This window comes from Lissotriton helveticus, chromosome 7, assembly GCF_964261635.1.
Source record: "Lissotriton helveticus chromosome 7, aLisHel1.1, whole genome shotgun sequence".
Taxonomy (NCBI): domain Eukaryota; kingdom Metazoa; phylum Chordata; class Amphibia; order Caudata; family Salamandridae; genus Lissotriton; species Lissotriton helveticus.
This window is the reverse complement of record NC_136068.1, coordinates 1,286,850,513-1,286,868,230: the sequence shown is the minus strand read 5'-3', so window position 1 is coordinate 1,286,868,230 and position 17,718 is coordinate 1,286,850,513. Positions and strand designations below refer to the sequence as shown.

At 44.9% G+C, this 17,718-nt stretch overlaps 1 protein-coding gene across 1 annotated transcript in view; it reads right to left on the bottom strand.

The window, feature by feature from the left end:
• TSEN54 (tRNA splicing endonuclease subunit 54) overlaps positions 1 to 17,718 on the bottom strand; it is a 199,717-nt gene that overhangs the window by 113,178 nt on the left and 68,821 nt on the right. The window contains exon 7 of the mRNA XM_078654528.1: positions 735 to 833. Within this exon, the coding sequence (XP_078510654.1) occupies positions 735 to 833 (99 nt within the window). The remainder of the gene's footprint in view (positions 1 to 734; positions 834 to 17,718) is intronic.

The window sequence follows — 17,718 nt, the reverse complement described above, 5'->3', positions numbered from 1 at the left end:
CAGGGCAGTAGTAAGGAATGTTCCAAACGTGTCCCCTCCATAGAAGGTGGGGACTATACCCCTTTTCTGAATATTAGAGATTGTGTTCTGTTTGCCCCTCACTCGATCCAAGCCATGGGCAACAAGCAGGATGTGCATTTATGATTGTCTCTGAAGTTACAAGTGGTTAGTAGCCCTCCCTCCACCTCAAGTTCAATGAAAAGGAGCATTGTACCATGGTTTCAATATGACAGGTCGAATAATTTGGCAGTGGAACGGACATGGTGATCTGGACGCTTGATCACCGACAAAGGGTCTTCAGAATAGCATCTTTTCACCTTTCAATCCATTTTAAGGATTTTGGAGATGCAGCGTGTAGGATCAGTGCACCAGGAATAAACCTTGCGTTTACTCTTAGGTGCATGTGCAGAAGGCAGGATTTGGGAAGTGCACAGCTTAGTGCACTGGGATTTGAAGAAAGAGGGTGTCTCTTTGTCTCATAAGCATTAACGCGGCAGGGGCACATGTAAGATTACACATTACCTACTGGTAATCAACTACCAGCTATATGAACTTGACTGATTATAGCCATGGTGGGGCATGGGGGGCTGGGGAGGATATATCTGAGAGAGAGAGAGAACATTCCTGTCGTTTCACCCTAGTTGTGTGGTCCTGGAGGAAGTAGTTGGCCATTTCCTTATTCTAGGAGCTGAAAGGTCTCCTAAAGTGTCATTAACCACTGTAGCCATTCTCACCTGGGGCTGGGACTGCGTTTTCTTTTGCGGCGGTTTCGACTGGACTTGCGGTTGCTGCTCTCCATATTTAGTTGTCTCTCGTAGGAAGAAAGGACAGTGCTGCAGACATTAAGGCAAGGCAGCAATTACATGAATGAAAGTAGACAATCGAAAAATATGCCAACCACAAAAATCAGCCAAAGTCGTGACAATATCATAGGAAAACAGGATGAGACAATCATGGTAAGAAGCATGCAAAGAATAAAAACACAAATACAAGGTAACAATGTGAGGTCAACAAAATCATGAATATACAGTCATAGCAGTCGTAAAAGACATTAGCAGAAGGTAAGGTGATCATTTAAGGTAAACGGAGTAACAAAACACAACAAAGTGAACATCAAGGTACTTTATTTGCACTTGAAGCACTGAGGAATCGTGAAGCTACTTATGTGTACTGAGCATGAAAGGAGCAGAGTCACAACATCCAGGTTTAGCCACACTACTGAAAACGCATCAGGATGTGAATGTAACCACACAAGCTCGTGTAAAAAGGCCAGGAAACAGCCAAGACAAGAGTGATTCCTCAGCATTCTCACTATAAAATAACTCCACCTTATAGGCATCCATTTACACAGTGATCATGCATACATGCCCGTTTGTCTTCCATCAAAACTTGATTTACCCGACTCCAGGTCAGACAATTTTCTATTTCCTTTTTGTTATTGTCCGAGTTGCTTTTTTCTTCTTTAGGAACCTCAACTCTCACGTAGATGAACTGAAAGGAAAATGTTGTCGGAGCTCATTTGTAGGACAAGAAGCTATAGAGCAAGGCTTTAAGATTTAATGAGAGCAGCCATCAGGAGAGAGGTCACTGTTGTAGTTATCATGCAGGAAGTTGTCATCTACGCAAATTGTAGCCTTCTCTGGTACTGCTCTGTGGCCTCAGGCCTGACTGCCAGTCCTGTAGGAAGGCACTGGTCTTTATTTGCTTGTGTAACTGGGCAGCAACTGCCTTCTACTTCGAGCTTGCCCATAGGCAAAGCTGGATGATCCTGTTCTTGTTGAAAGGTCATTGGTCTAGAGGCTGGTCGTCATCCTCAATTACACCAATGTGGCATTAATGATGCTCTGCATCGGTGTTAAGTGTTTCACTAATGGGAAGCCTCTACTTCTGTGGCTGGGATAATGTCGTTTTCAAATTCAGTGGTCTCAAGTGATTCAAGGGATCCTGACAAATGGAAACCTTTGAGGGTGATGAAGTACAAACTTGTTGGTGTGTTGTAGATGCTAGTGATGGGATGATGGATGATGTTAAGGTATCAGAATGATTTTCATGATCTTGTTGATTTTCACCCTTTAGAAACTGTTGATTCTATTACACTTGTCTAAGCAATGCGGCCAGTGCAGTGTTTTAGCAGAGAATCTGGTGTGGGGCAGACTCGGTGCTTGATGGTTCCCATTTGATAACTCATAGTCGGCTCCTGAACAGATCGGTTCTTAGCTCTCTTCTTAAGGGCTGGAGACTTGTTTCTGCTCTCCAGGGTTGGTTAGGAGCATTTCCAACCTGGGCCATGAAATCCAAAGAAGCAGCTCGACTTAACCTGTTGCTTTAACTTCAATTGACAATTTATCTTTGCTGGCCAACTGGAGATTTTCAGACAGGGCATGCCCTTACAGATTGATTGGTTTGATGTACCAGAGAAGGACTTGTGTATGGTGCAATAGACACTAGATGAATACCTTTAAGACAGATCTCATGTATTTACACTTCATGAAAATGGCTGTTGGGCTGTCTGATAATGCACTTATTGCGTCCTGTTAATTACTTCATATGGAGGCTGATGCAATTTGGGTTATTGTATTGTATTGTATTGTATTGTATTGTTTTGGTAAAGCGCAAAACAGCTGCCTCAGCAATGAGGCGTCCCGGCGCTAAAGACGTCACAAACCCTAACCTGAGAGTGAGAAGTGAAGGGAGGTTTAAGGGGAGGGGAATAGGTAAGTTTTAATTGCTTTCTGGAAAGCAGGTAAGCTTTCTATGGAGCGAATATTTAGTGGGAGATCGTTCCATAGCTTGGCTCCCAGAACCCTAAAGGAGCGGCCGCCCATGCGGGAGAGTTTTATGCGAGGGACGCACAGAAGGTGTTGGTTGAAAGATCGCAAGTTGCGTGATGGGGTATAGGGGGTGAGAAGAGGTCGTAGCAGAATAGGGTTATCATGTTTGAGAATTTTAAAAGTCATGATAAGGGTTTTGAATTTAATTCTGGAATCAACCGGTAGCCAGTGTAGTTTGCGAATTGTAGCTCTGGCCGAGCATCTACGAGGAAGGCCGACCAGGGCTCTAGCCGCAGAATTTTGCACACGTTGTAATCGTGCTATCTCTCCTTTGTTGGCACCTAGGAGGAGTACATTGGCGTAATCCAAACGCGAGAGGATAGTTGCTTGAATGATAAGTTGACGAGTTTTAGCATCAAAGAAGCCCAGTATGTGGCTGAGATTCCTCAGCAAGCCGATACAAGTTCCAGCGACTTTTTTGGTATGAGTCTGATAGTTGAGTGAGGCATCCATCCACACTCCCAGGTTTTTTACTAAGGATTTGGGAGGTGGGATGGTGCCTAGGGAAGACGGCCACCAGTGCTCATTCCAATGGCTGGTGTTTTTACCAAGGAGTAGCACTTCTGTTTTTCCAGCATTAAGCTGTAAACAGTTGTCCGTCATCCATTGGGCTACTGCGGAGAGACCGTTTTTAAATCTAGAGGCCGAAATGGACGGGCCTTCCGTAAGGGTGATGGCCAGCTGTGTGTCGTCGGCGTACGACACCCAGTGTCAGGCCCCACTCTTTGGCCACTGTCGCTAAAGGTTGCACGTATAGATTAAAAAGAGATGGGCTCAACGCAGAGCCCTGCGGAACTCCTTGTGCAATGGGATGGGATTTAGATAGAAAAGGAGGTGCTGAGACCCGGAAGGATCTGTCTTTAAGGAACGATTGAAACCACTTTAAAGCATGGCCAGATACTCCGAAAGTCTCCAGACGATCAAGAAGGATGTCATGGGACACCGTATCAAAGGCCGCACTGAGGTCGAGAAGAATCAGCGCAGCACTTTGACCGGCATCTAAGATCGTCCGGAGATACTCGGTAGTGGCCAGGAGAGCAGACTCTGTGCTATGGCCCGGTCTGAACCCATTTTGAGATGGGTCCAGGATGTTGTTCTGGACCATATGTTGGGACAGGGTGCTGTTAACATGGGCTTCAGCGATTTTAGACAGCCATGGAAGCAGCGAGATCGGTCGAAAATTTTCCGGTTTAGAAGGATCTAGGGAGGGTTTCTTGATGATAGGTGAAACCCACGCTTGCTTCCAGGCAGATGATACACTAGCTGAAGAGAAAGAGAGATTCAGAACAGAGGCCAGGGAGGGTAGAAAGAAGTCAAGTGACTCCAAGAATTGAGCCGGACGCATGGGGTCTGACGGAGAGCCAGTTTTGACTTTATGACACAGTTTAGTGAGGTTGTCGAGAGAAATTACTGGCATGAGGTTCATGATAGTCTGGTTAGGGAGGGGGTTGGTGCATTTAGCAAGATTTGGGGAGTGCTGGGGGAAGGAGCGGTAGATTTTTTGTACCTTGTCTACAAAGAACATGGCGAGCTCTTCACATTGTTGCGCAGAGGAGATATTAGGGGAGGGGGATTTACAGCTCTGTAGTTCTTGGACAAGTTTAAAGACTTCTTTGGCAGGTGTGGGGCTCGAATTGATTTTATCTGCATAGAAGGCGGTTCGTGCACCACGGATGGCCTTGTGGTACATTTTTTGTTTTGATAGATAGTTATTTTTGTCTTCATTGTTGTAGTCCTTTCTCCATAGACGCTCAGCTCTTTTACAGTCTTTGCGCATGGCTTTGAGGGTGTCATTATACCATGGATTGGATGGTGTATTGCGTCCTTTCGTCCATTTCGCTGGAATAAGAGTGTCTAACCCTCCCATAATCCAGTCGTGGAATGTGCTATAGACTGAGTTGATGTCTGTGTTAGCCTCATGATGGAATTCCCCAAGTGTGGCATGAAGATCACTAGTGGATAATTTATGCCATGGTCTTTTTAGACGATGGGCTGATGTGTTTTTGTGCGTCGTTTTATTGATTAAAATAGTCAGTTTAATGAGGTAGTGATCTGTCCATCCCATAGGTAGGGGCATCTCAGTTTTGGCCTCCTCGATGTTTGTAAATACTGGGTCTAAGATGTGACCAGCTAAGTGCGTTGGGGTTTGTATGAGGGAGTTTAGTTGGAGGGCGAAGAGATCGGCGAGAAGATTTTTGATCGTGGAATCATTAGGTAGGTCAAAATGGAGATTGAGGTCACCTAATATGGTAAAGTTTGCAGTTTTGGTGACTAAAGAATTCGCTGTCTCAAGAAGAGCCTCAATGAACCTGGAGGCAGGTCCAGGTGGGCGATATATGTAAAGACCTGACATAGTGAAGTTAGGATTTATAGTAATTTTGAAGTAGGCACATTCAAAGTTGGAAAGTTCTTCTTTGGTGAAAGCGCAGGTGAAAGTTTTTCTATAGATTACAGCAATGCCTCCGCCTCTCCCATCTCTATTCAAGCTCGACATACGGTAGTCATCAGGGAGCGTAAGGTTAGGTATGACTGAGATGCCATCGCGTAGCCAAGTTTCACAGAGGAAGGGGATGTCTGGGTTTTCATCCAATATGAGGGTGTTAACCTCGAGGTGATGTTTGATGAGTGACCTGACATTGAGATGGATGATAGCAATAGGGGTTGTTTTGGATAAGTCTTGGAATTGTCGAATGTGGTGGGGGGGGACAGTAGTAAAGTGACAATTTTTACATTGAAGGCACGTTTGACCAAGCGTACCTATAGGATGGGCACAGGTCCGTCCGAGGTCATAGGCAAGGAGTTGTTCCCTGTCGTAGTAAAGGGGTGCAGGTGGAATCCGACCAGGGGGACTGGCGAGAGGCGATGACTTGGCGATGACGGGCGAAGACGGGCTTGCCTTAGGCGCGCCTTCGGCGCACAAACGGCGCGCCCGCTGCGCCCGTCCGCTGCGCTTCCGGTGGAAGCACATGATTTAATAGGTGTAATTGGACGGGGGGCGTGGCCTCGGAGTGGGCGTGGCCTCGTTGTGAGGGGGTTCAAAGGGCACGTCCAGAAGTGCCTGAATAGCAAAGTAAGTGCGTATTTTTAAAAGAAACACCGAGTATAGGTGACAGCTGAGTGCATCAAAATGGGTGGTGTTAAACATCTATTGATGCCTAAGAGTTTGATGTTAACAGTACCTCTAAAAATACGCAGCAAGACAGTGTCTACCACATTCATCTCTACAACACTTTGATGGTGGTGAAAGGAAACAGGAAAGATGAAAAAGTTAGTTTCCAGCTGAAGACCTGCCACAGAAAAGTGCTGATTTTAGAATTTCCTCAGGGATCATTTTTTTAATCAAGAGCATACCGCCATATTTTCCTCTCATCTTTTGAGCGCTGCAAAAATCTCAGCTACTTCAACAAAAGATTCAGTCTTTATTACTACAGATATTATTAGACAAGCATTAGCAATGTAATGGGTCTCAAATTTGTCAAAGTTCGAGCTTTTGGCATTGCAGATGTTAATGTTCTTAACCTATGATTTTTTTTTGCTCAAACATCTCTAGGTGCTTGTAAATTTCCAGAATACGAGCAAGGGGTAGAAACGGCTACTACCAACCTTGGATATCTGCAAGAAACTCCCTTCCATTCAGCCATTTAACAGAAAAAACTTTCTACTGTGCTGAAGAACTACACAGACTTGTACCCAGAGTCCTAATGGCATATAAAGCAGATAAGTAAGTGAACTGATTACAGTGATCCATTCAGAGGTTATCCAGGCAATGGGATTTAACACTAAGCGATGCACCCTAAAGACACACAGTAATCACTTTACTATTATATTATCCATCCTTTATTACTAGAGTCATTCACGTGTATTGCGTCTCTTGGAAATACAGTCAGATATGGTTACAGTGACTCCGCAATTACTACAGCTGTGCCATCTGTTCAGCCACTCTGGCTCCGGGCACCAGGCCCGGGCTCCTGCTGGTATTGGGGCTGTTGAGAGGAAAAAAAGTCTAATTTGGCTTGCAGTTATATGGCTATATAATGAAGGTATTTTGCAGTAAGATGGTCATTATTTTCACTTCACATAATTTACTGTCATTTTTAGGTCTCGTGACCTATCAATGCGCATGCGCATTGAGAGAAGCGAGACTATAGGGCTTTAAACAAAGTTTACCTAACTGTGGCGATTTGGTGCTGTGCCCGTGGCTTTTAGGTCAATGCGCAAGCGCATTGACCTAAAATGCGCGTGCACATCACCAAATCGCCGTCTGTTCCCTCAGCCGCACTCCTCCCACACCTTTGAAGTGAAGCTTAGCTTCACTTCAAAGGCCCCGGCTGCTTCACACCCTCATGCCGCTCTCCCCGCTCCGCCCCCTCCCCTGCCCGCCGTGTGCATTTCTCCTCCCCCCCCCCCTCCCCACAGCAATGCCCTCCGTCTTGTTTCCTTTCTTGTTTTTCTTTCAGGTGAGATATCTTTCCCATCATTTGCGATAATACAGTTCTCATATGCATTTTTAAATTATTAGCAGCATATACACAGGCGCCCCTTCGGCGCTTTTGCTCTCAACCCTACTATCCTGTCAGTCACATCTCTATAAGTTACTCGAAGCATGGCCTGACATGTGCACAGCTTATTCCGGCACCACCATCCTGCCAGACGCTTCTGCTTTGTTCGCCCACCGCATGGCCCTATTTGTGCACATTTTACTTTCGTGCATACCCTTACCCGCAGCCTCTCCTTCCCGACTTCTGCCTTTTCGGGTCTCACACTCACCGCAGACCCCTTCACATGGCTCACACCCACATTTTTTTCAGGTTACCATGCCAGGTTACCTCACTCACCTCAACCCCTCACCCTCACTCACCCTCACCCCTCACTCACCCTCAACCCCTCACTCACCCTCAACCCCTCACCCTCACTCACCCTCACCCACCCTCAACCACCCTCAACTCCTCACCCTCACTCACCCTCACTCACCCTCAACCCCTCACCCTCACTCACCCTCAACCCCTCACCCTCACTCACCCTCATTCACCCTCACCCTCACCCTCACCCTCACTCACCCTAACTCACCCTCACTCACCCTCACTCACCCTCACCCTCACTCACCCTAACTCACCCTCACCCTCACTCACCCTCACCCCCTCACCCTCTCACCCTCACCCTAACTCACCCTCAACCACTCATCCTCAATCACCCTCAACCCCTCACTCACCCTCAACCCCTCACCCTCAACCCCTCACTCACCCTCACTCTCACTCACCCTCACTCACCCTCACTCTCACTCACCCTCACTCACCCTCACCCTCACTCACCCTCACCCTCACTCACCCTCACTCACCCTCAACCCCTCACCCAACCCCTCACCCTCACTCACCCTCAACCCCTCACCCTCACTCACCCTCACTCACCCTCACTCACCCTCACTCACCCTCACCCTCACTCACCCTCACTCACCCTCACTCACCCTCACTCACCCTCACTCACCCTCACCCCCTCACCCTCACTCACACTCACCCTCAACCCCTCACCCTCACTCACCCTCAACCCCTCACCCTCACTCACCCTCAACCCCTCACCCTCACTCACCCTCACCCTCACTCACCCTCAACCTCACCCACCCTCAACCTCACCCACCCTCACCCTCACCCACCCTCACCCTCACTCACCCTCAACCCCTCACCCTCAGACAGACTAATTTGCATATAGCCAGGTTCTGAGCTGGGATGGGGCAGTGAGCTAAATAACGGTGATGGATCAAGCCCTGATCTTTGGACTGGGTAAGAGTGGTCTGCTTAATTCAGACACACTGTTCATCACCACCCCCTTTTCTGAATCGTTTTTGGCCACTATAGGTGTGGCAGGGTATACTCAGACATGAGTCCCTTGCTCACTGCTCCATCAGGATTCAAGCAAGCCGGGCCGACGAGGCTGAAATGCCAGAAACCGGTCCCCGGTAGCTTGTCTCCTTTCTGGTGAAGAATTGGCTTGGTAGTTTGGTCTGCCCTGTTCTCATGATGCACTGGGCCAGGGACAGACTAATTTGCATATAGCCAGGTTCTGAGCTGGGATGGGGCAGTGAGCTAAATAACGGTGATGGATCAAGCCCTGATCTTTGGACTGGGTAAGAGTGGTCTGCTTAATTCAGACACTCTGTTCATCACCACCCCCTTTTCTGAATTGTTTAGAAAAGACAGCGCAATCACTGCCTAGGCAAGACCTAAAATGGGTAAAAATTAAAGAACAATGCAGACTTGCCTTAGATATTCTTTTAGTAGAGACCAAAAAAGGTTGGATTAGGTCGGCTTAAGGGAGATTTAAGGTGATGTTTCTGACACACTGAAACACCAAGATTAAAAGTGCCTTTCTAGAGAGGTATCAAAACACATTCCAGAAAAATTATCTGTATGTGCAAACCTGATAGGTGCAGCAAACACAAAAGAGATAATCAAAGCAAGCAGCCTTGAAAAAAAGGAAATGTGTCTGACAGGAAAGTTGCCTGACATTCAAATAATACAGTAATCAAGAATTATTCTGCATACTCAAGTATCTGTGTTTTTTAAAGCAACAACTCAAAATAAACTGAATGCTACAAATTAGTCCAGCTGGAAATGGTGCTGGTATTATTGAAAACAGGAAAAAAGTAAGATATAATATGTGCCTCAGTCACATTTTATTTAAAAAGGAAAAAAGGTTGGTGGATGTGTGAGTGAATCTGTGTGCCTGCGTGCAGAACGTGGCTTAGCAGGTGAGCACTTTTCCATTTCACACTATGGGGAATAAACATACTAAGCATATTGCGCAGGAGAAAAAGGACTTCTCACACACACAATGAAATGATGCACATGGACTGGCAGGTAAGCAGTGCGAGTTGGTTTGTGCAGGGAGTAGGGATGTGGGGAGTGAGAGTCAATGAAGTATAGGTAAATGGGGGAGTGTGAATAACAGGGTGAGTGACTGCTAGTAAGAGGAGAGTGACTCTGCCAGGCTTCCATCACAGCCTCGTTCGGTGAATATCTGTGTCATGCCAACCGTACTCATTGGACAGTGTCTGTATCATTTCTAACCCATGCCATATTCATTCTGATTGATTTCTCTTTCACAGGCAAGTAATGTTGATTCTAAAAGTGTCCGGAGGGATTGCAGTGCTTACCTTGCAACCCCTCCTACAGAAAAGACTAATCATCCTTCACTACACCAAAATTACTCCAAACGGTAGCCAATAACTCTCTATCCCACAAAACAGTAAATAACCCATCAGGCCATTAAATAGATCCCCACAGAAAACAGCAAGCATCTAAGTAAGAATCTCACTGGTTGGTCTACAGTGGGAGGATCAGATGGGTCAAAAATAGCCCAATTCGGAACAACTGCACTACAACAGTTATGAGAGAATGACAACCAGGACTTGGGAGACTCAGGAAATTTGGGCAATTAAAATTGTATTTATTTATATAGGGCTTACTACTCCATACGAAGCGTCAAAGCGCTTTTTGGTGAGTAGCCTGCTACTCCGGAATTCAAAAAGATTAGTGGTGGATTAGTATAGGGAAATAGGAATTCATTTGTGCGGTGGACACGTGAGTGTTAGTTGGATTGAATAGGATAATGAAGGGAAGAGTCTAAAAAGTGTTATTTGGGAGATCATAGTAGTAAGACGAGGTTTGGGATGAATTAAACGAGAGATGGGAGAGAGAAGAGTCTCTAGAAAGGGATTATGGAGATCGTAGTAGTAAAATGAGGTTTATATATATATGGAACTACAAGTAATATACACATTTGTTACGCATACCTTAAGAATATACATATATTTTAAAAGCTATAGTGTTTGAGTATAGTGGTTATGTAGGAAAGAGCCAGCTCTTGACTAATCTTCTGAAGATAAGATAGTTATCAATGGCTCTTATGTTTGGTGGTAATGAATTCCTTAGTTTTGCTGCTTGAACAGACAAAGATGTACCACCTATGGTCTTTTTCTTGTATGATGGAATTTTGAGGTGAGGTACCAATCTTGAGTGGAGGTTCCTTTGTTGAATGCATTTGTTGATTTTATTCCTAATGAAAAGTGGTCCTTTTCTATGTATTGCTTTGTGGGTGATACAGATACAAAGCAGCTTGAAAGTGGGCCTTCTGTCGACTTGTAACCGATGTAATCCACATTTGTATAGCGCACAATCACCCGTTAGGGTCTCTAGGCGTTGGGGGGCCGTCGGGAAGATTAAGCGAGCTATTGCCCAGAGTCACATGGTGCTGGGCTGACCTGCCGCCGGAGCCGGGGATCGAACCCTGATCCCCAGATTCCAGCGTCAGTCGCCCTGGCCGCGGCGCCACACCTCTCCCTCAAAGCAGGAGAGATGTGGGCTTGTGGCTTTACATGTAGGAATAGTCTGGCAGCAGAGTTCTGAATCCGTTGTAGTTTTTCCGTAGTTGATAAAGATGATACGTGGTAGAGGCCATTGCCGTAATCCAGTTTAGATAGTACAAGAGAGATCGTAACCTGGAGCTTGTGTGGAAATCCCAGGTAGGGGAAGATGCGCTGCAGAGATTTCATACTAATGAAGATTGATCTTGCTAATTTATCCACTTGGCCATTCATTGATAACTTGACGTCCATGGTAATTCCAAAGGTTTAATTTCCAGGGTACAGAGAAACCCGGGTACCGGGAACAGTGGGCCAGGTAGAATACTGTTCAAAAACCCAGGAATGATTACCGTATCCCAAAAGATCTAGACAGCGCAGTGAATCGTGTATATAAAGAAAAGAATGGGCCACTCTTGTGATATGCCAGCTCTAGTCTCACCTAAAGAACAACCAGACAACTCACACCACCATCGCTAGCATCATCACCCACCAATGCATTGGAAAGGCATTAACAAGCTGGTGCAATATGGGTCCAGCAGGACGCCAAAGCGACATACATTAAAATGCAATACATTACAGCACAAAAGATTCACTTCCATTGGCTAACAATTTCCACAAAAAAGGGGCGTAGTTCAACTTGGGATCAGCTGTAGAACAACTAGATAAGGTCTATCAGCACCCAACACCACCTCTCCAATCTAACATCATGACCCACCAACAAACAGGAAAGCTAGTAACCAGCTAGAGCAGAATGGGTCTGGCAAGGCTCCAATATACTCACTTCCATAGAGTACCAGGCCATGTACTAATCAGAATAGACTTTGTAGATTTTGATTACAAAAATGAGGTGGAGTGCAGTTTGGAAGCAAATCCTAATAAAAGTGGGCTCTAACACAGAGTAAAGGTTGTATTAGGGAGACTCTGGGCTTTGTGTGGTGTTGATAGTGCTCAGCAAAGGCAGTAAAAAACACATTATGGACACTGAAGCCATCACAGAGCAAGGAAAGCAACTGCAATGAGCAAGCAAGCCTGCAGCTTTGACTCTGAGTCACTTGAGCAGTCGTATTCAGCCTTTCTTTACAAGACACCATTGAGACGTACTGCAGCACAGCTGCTGTTCACGACGCAGCAACTGAAAATAAGGGGTTCTAATGCTGTCTCACTCACCAGTGCCCTGTAAGGAATCTATGTGTAGTGCTGTTCAAGTGACGCACAGTCCAGGACTCTGGGGATTTTAGTGCACAGTAGTTCCGGATCTAGAAAACATGCCCAAGTCCAGCTACTGATGCATGGGAAATAGTAGATGTAAAGAAAAATACAATACTACACTATATCATTGACCTTGTTCCCCTGGTCTTGCTGATTGTAGGTTTGGGTAGGTGAAGTTGAATGCCTAAAGTGAAGAGGATGCCGGGAGGGGAGGGGAGAGTCAGGGAAGACGGGCGCTCTTGAAATATGCACTATAAATATTGGGTTTAGAAGTCCCTGAGAATGCTGGTGTGTTATGTACCTGAGTACACTGTCTCCGTTTTTTCACGGGCAATGTTACATTTACCTTGCCTATGGTTAATCAATCATTACTAGATGCCTTGTGGCATGCAGATATTATTTGTTGTTAGTCTATTAAAACTATTACTTAGTCAAACAGAGATCTAACTCACATGTATAAGGCAATTCAATTAAATTCTTAATCTTTATCAGATTATACACTTATAATCATAAAAGAAGACAAATACACATAAATAGTATCATAAAAGCTTAAAATCTATGTTCCAAGTCTCATCTAATAAAAAGAAATGACTCAATTTGACAAGCATTAACACTACAATACCTATTAATACACAAACTGCCATGAGGATGAGCAAATACAACATCTCGAAAAGTCTCATCCCGGTGGATAATACAGTAGCCAGCTTGTAATAAAAATTAAAGTCAACGGACTTTCATCAACTAACAGTATTTTTCAGGAATCCCCAAAACAATAGCATACAAATGGGTCGGATAACATACGAAGATAATAAAATGCTGGCTTGTATTTATAAAAACTACGAGATTTAAGAGCTGGAAATAAATATTTATATCTAAAAGACAGATAAAAGGATTTTAAAAAATGAAAAAAATTAACCAGCATTTGGGAGGAGGATTCTTCACATGGACAGAGCAGAATAGATTCAGAATGATATTGACCCAGGGGGAACATAGGTAACCTCTGATGGTGCCTAAGCGAAACTTTCCAACACATTATTTACTACTGCTTGGTATGGTTCCATACCCATACTGGTTTGAATAATGACCAGATCCCTCACAGTTCCCTTGCTCAACTCTATTTTCTCTATTGGCAGCTGCAACCCTTATTTAGAACTCCTAAGCTCTAGTGTCCTCTCCTCTGCCAATGGACGGTGGTCGGTGGTCAGGTAAGTAGATCTGGTCTACCCAAGGTTTCTGTGGTTTTCTTGACATAATTTAGCCATGGTATCCTAATCCCAGAGGCGTAAGTAAGATAGTCGGCTACAACTTCACGGTTAAAAATTGCTTCCTCATTACTGCACAGAGAAATCTAGAGGAGCAACAGGGCAAGAACCACCTGATCTAAAACACAGGTCAAGTCAAGCGCCTCATGAAGAAAATACTGTGTGCTCCTGGGTCCTAATACCAGGGGGCACCTCTGCAGAAACAATTTTCCTCCTGCCGCAGCTTAGTACAATAACAAAAAACCCATATTCCAGCCCGGTAGGTCAAAACCGGCAACATTCCAGTTTGTAAATTTCTAAAAGGAATAGGAAAGGTTTGCCACCGACATTGAGACACATCAAATAAGTCCCTTAGACTGATTAAAACGAGGACAGTGGCTGGTAATACAGGGCAAAAAACTACTGCTAGAATCAAAGGTCACCCCGAGATAGAGAAATTCAGAAACCCTTGAGATGTTTTTGTCCTTTATGGAAATGTGTCGCACTTTGGTGTTTTTCCTCTCACACACCATATAGTGGGTTTAGATATATTAACGTAGAGGTCCAAATTATCCATAAAAAGCACAAAAGTCTCGATGAGTCCCCACAAACCAATAGGCGTGCAGGCTAACAAAACCGCATAATATGCGTAGAGCAGAGCTGGAACGCTCACTGAGTTTACCTTCGATAAATCCTACACTGTTATTGAAAGAAATAAGCTCAGCCATTTATATATAAAATAAACAAAATTGGTGCCAGAACACACCCCTGACGTACACCTCTGTGCAACGTAAAAGTCTCTGAATAATCCCCCTTCGAACTGAAAAGCACCATAGCTGAACCCTTACATTTTAATGCACATAAAAAGTCAACCAAGGACAAAGGTAAACCGATCTCAATAAGTATGTGCCCAAGTTTGGAGCGGCTCATGCAATCAAATGAGCTACTTAGGTCCATAAATGCAAGAAAGAGAGAGCCCTTCTTGGCAAATGTATATTTGCCAATCAATAAGCAAACGTTTAGACGCTGGTCCTGTGTCCCTAGCCCTTCTCTAAATCCAAATTGGACCTTACTGATATCCACAGTCTGTTGTCTATCTTAGTTGATATGATTCGACCCACCAATTTTTCACAGAGTACAGCAATGATCTTGGACGGTAGCAGCAAGGATCTGGTATGCTATCTTTCTTGAATATAGGGACAATAATGGCTGTCCGCCAGGAAGCAGGAATCCTATATATTGCCACAGCATTCACAATTTGGTGATAATCGGTGCCTATAAGGCAATGTTTTCCTTGTAAAGGTCCAAAGGGATCCCATTAATGCCAGGTGCCTTTTTTGGATGGGCTAATGGATATGGCTGCGATCACCTCAACAAGATCAAAACTAATATCAATAGGGAATGAGGGAGCTACCTTAGCAGTGGCTTCATCTGTAATACACACAGAGGAGTATATACGTTTGAAGTTAGCGGTCCACCTTTCTGTGCTAATATTTGCAACCTGCCCATTGCTGTTAACACCAGGAAGCCATTTCCAATGTCTCAGAAGCCCTCCGAGTCATTGTTCTTGAAGGTTCTAAATAGGATTTACCATGCTTCCTCTTTTAGTACCTGCTTTCTTTATTAATAGACGTTTTATAAATATGCCTTACCATGGCTACAGCGGCTTTATCTCTAGGGCTACGATGAAGAGCAATTTGCAGCCAACGACTGGCAGTTCTACAATCCTTATAGAACCAACCAGGTAACTGTAATTTTTTGACTGGGCCAGTTAAGGGGATTTCTCTGGCATGTAGTAAACAATGGTACCTTCGTAATATAGTGACCAGCCCTCTTCAAAAAAGTGCTCTCCAGTCCTAATTCCAGCCTTAGGGCTTCTGTAGAGACCACAGAGTTTAAGGTACTGATAGTACAAAGAATACACCCTTCTGCCGTATGCATAAAATGCTGTTGGTCAGTAGTTATTGTCTCGACAGCATATAAAAGGGATGGGGGAATCTTCATTTTATATACTGTTAAAAGATAATAAAAAAGCCTACGCCCTGTCGCTCCATAAAGTGTTTTGGTGCATTTCTATGGGCCAGTGCCAGTGCAATATGGATTAGTTACTTACCTATAATCCTAGTTCTCATCCAGGAGTATACTCATCAAAGTCATAAACTATGAATAATCCCTGCCCATATGAGGGATCCCGGAGCATATAGAAAATACATATAAATATATATGTATATATATGTGAAAAACATATATTTGCAGCCTGAAAACATTTCCCAACTGGCAAAGCTGCCGCAAAATTACAACCCCTGAGGATAAAAGAGAGCAGTAAACATTTGCAAGCAGCAATGCTTTATTGCCATAGGAAACCTTGTAATTGCAGGCATTTGCCAGAAGGCTGTAGTAGAGTATAAAGAAACAAAGAAAAACTGACACCTTGCCTTTAAGGCAATAGAGTAGGGGTACCGTGCCTTTAATCCCTGAAGGAGACCCCCTGCTCCCAGGATGCACCACAGGTGACAGTTGGGTCAGTTCTTTTTGGAGGTGCAGGACACCTGAGTAGATCCGTAGTAACTTAACATAACTGTACAAATCCTGCTCGTCCGGGAAGAGGGCGGGAGCTTATGACTTTGAGGAGTGTACCCCTGGATGAGAACTAGGATTACAGGTAAGTAACTAATCCTTCATATCCAGGGGATACTCATCAATAGTCATAATCTATGAATAGATTAGCAAGCTCATACCCTAAGTCTCGCGGACGAGCAAGAAATTATACATCAAAGACTGAATAAGTTACACATTGCAAATACATCTTATGCAAATAAGTTCCTTAAAGAGGCCTGTCCTACTCGGGCTTTGGCCTGTGTATCTGAGTCCAGGCAATAATGGCGGGTAAAGGTATGCACAGACCGCCAAGTAGCCGCTTTACAAATTTCAGAAATAGGAACATTACGGAGGAGAGCTGTAGTTGAAGCTTTCCCTCTAGTAGAGTGTGCATGTGGTTTACCCTGTAAGGTCTTGTTAGCTAGTTGGTAAGCTAAAGCTATACAGGAGACAATCCAGCGAGAAATGGACCGTTTTGATGCTGACAGGCCATTATTAGTGCTGTCATAATTGAGAAAAAGCCGGTCAGACTTTCAAAGTGGAAGGGTTTAGCCAAGTAGAACTTCAGGACCCTCCAGAGATCTAGAGAGTGTAATGACCTCTCCGGGGGAGTGGTAGGTTGAGGAAAAAAGGTAGGTAAGGTAATAGACTGGTTGATATGAAAATCGGAGACTACCTTAGGCAGAAAACCTGGGTACGTTCGTAGAACCACCCTGTTGGCATGAAAAACTGTGTAAGGTTCCTTACAAAACAAGGCCTGGATTTCGCTGACCCTACGGGCAGAGGTAATCGCCACTAATAAAAAGCAGTTTTCCAGGTCAAGTGCTGCAAAGAAGCCTTATGTATAGGCTCGAAAGGAGCACTCATCAGTTTAGTCAGGACGATATTAAACTCCCAGGGAGGGGAGGGGGACCTCACTGGTGGAAAGACCTTCTTAAGCCCCTCTAAGAAATCTTTAACTACAGGCATAAGGAAAAAAGACGTTTGAGAAGGTGTCTTCTTATAGGCTGTGATGGCAGCTAAATGAACCTTGATGGAGGGGTATTTTAGGCCTGATTTCGCTAAATGCAACAGATCAGGTAAAATGACCTGCTCATGGCCATGTATCCATAATTCCATAGTCAGGAGCTACCCGACCCTGTTTCTTACGGAAGAAATATTACCAAGGAGCAACTTGGGCTGAATGCTGACGGCGCTTTCCTGCCGCGGATCTGCGAAGCAGCTGCTGCGGGCTTTGGTGGTTACGATAGCGGCTCTCTTCTCGGATCTGAAACGCCTCTGGTGCTCAGGTGGGCGGAGACAGACCCGAAGGCTGCAGCGGAGCGGAGTCTAGAGCTGAGCTCACCAGCGGGCGTACCTGCCGAGGAAGTCTGAATCCGAGTCAGCGGGGGGCGCAAGGAAGGCAGCAATGGCCCTCAAAGTAAACCAGGGATCTAAAACGGCTGTGGGGAAAAAGAAATCCCTGCGTGATGAAGCAGATGCA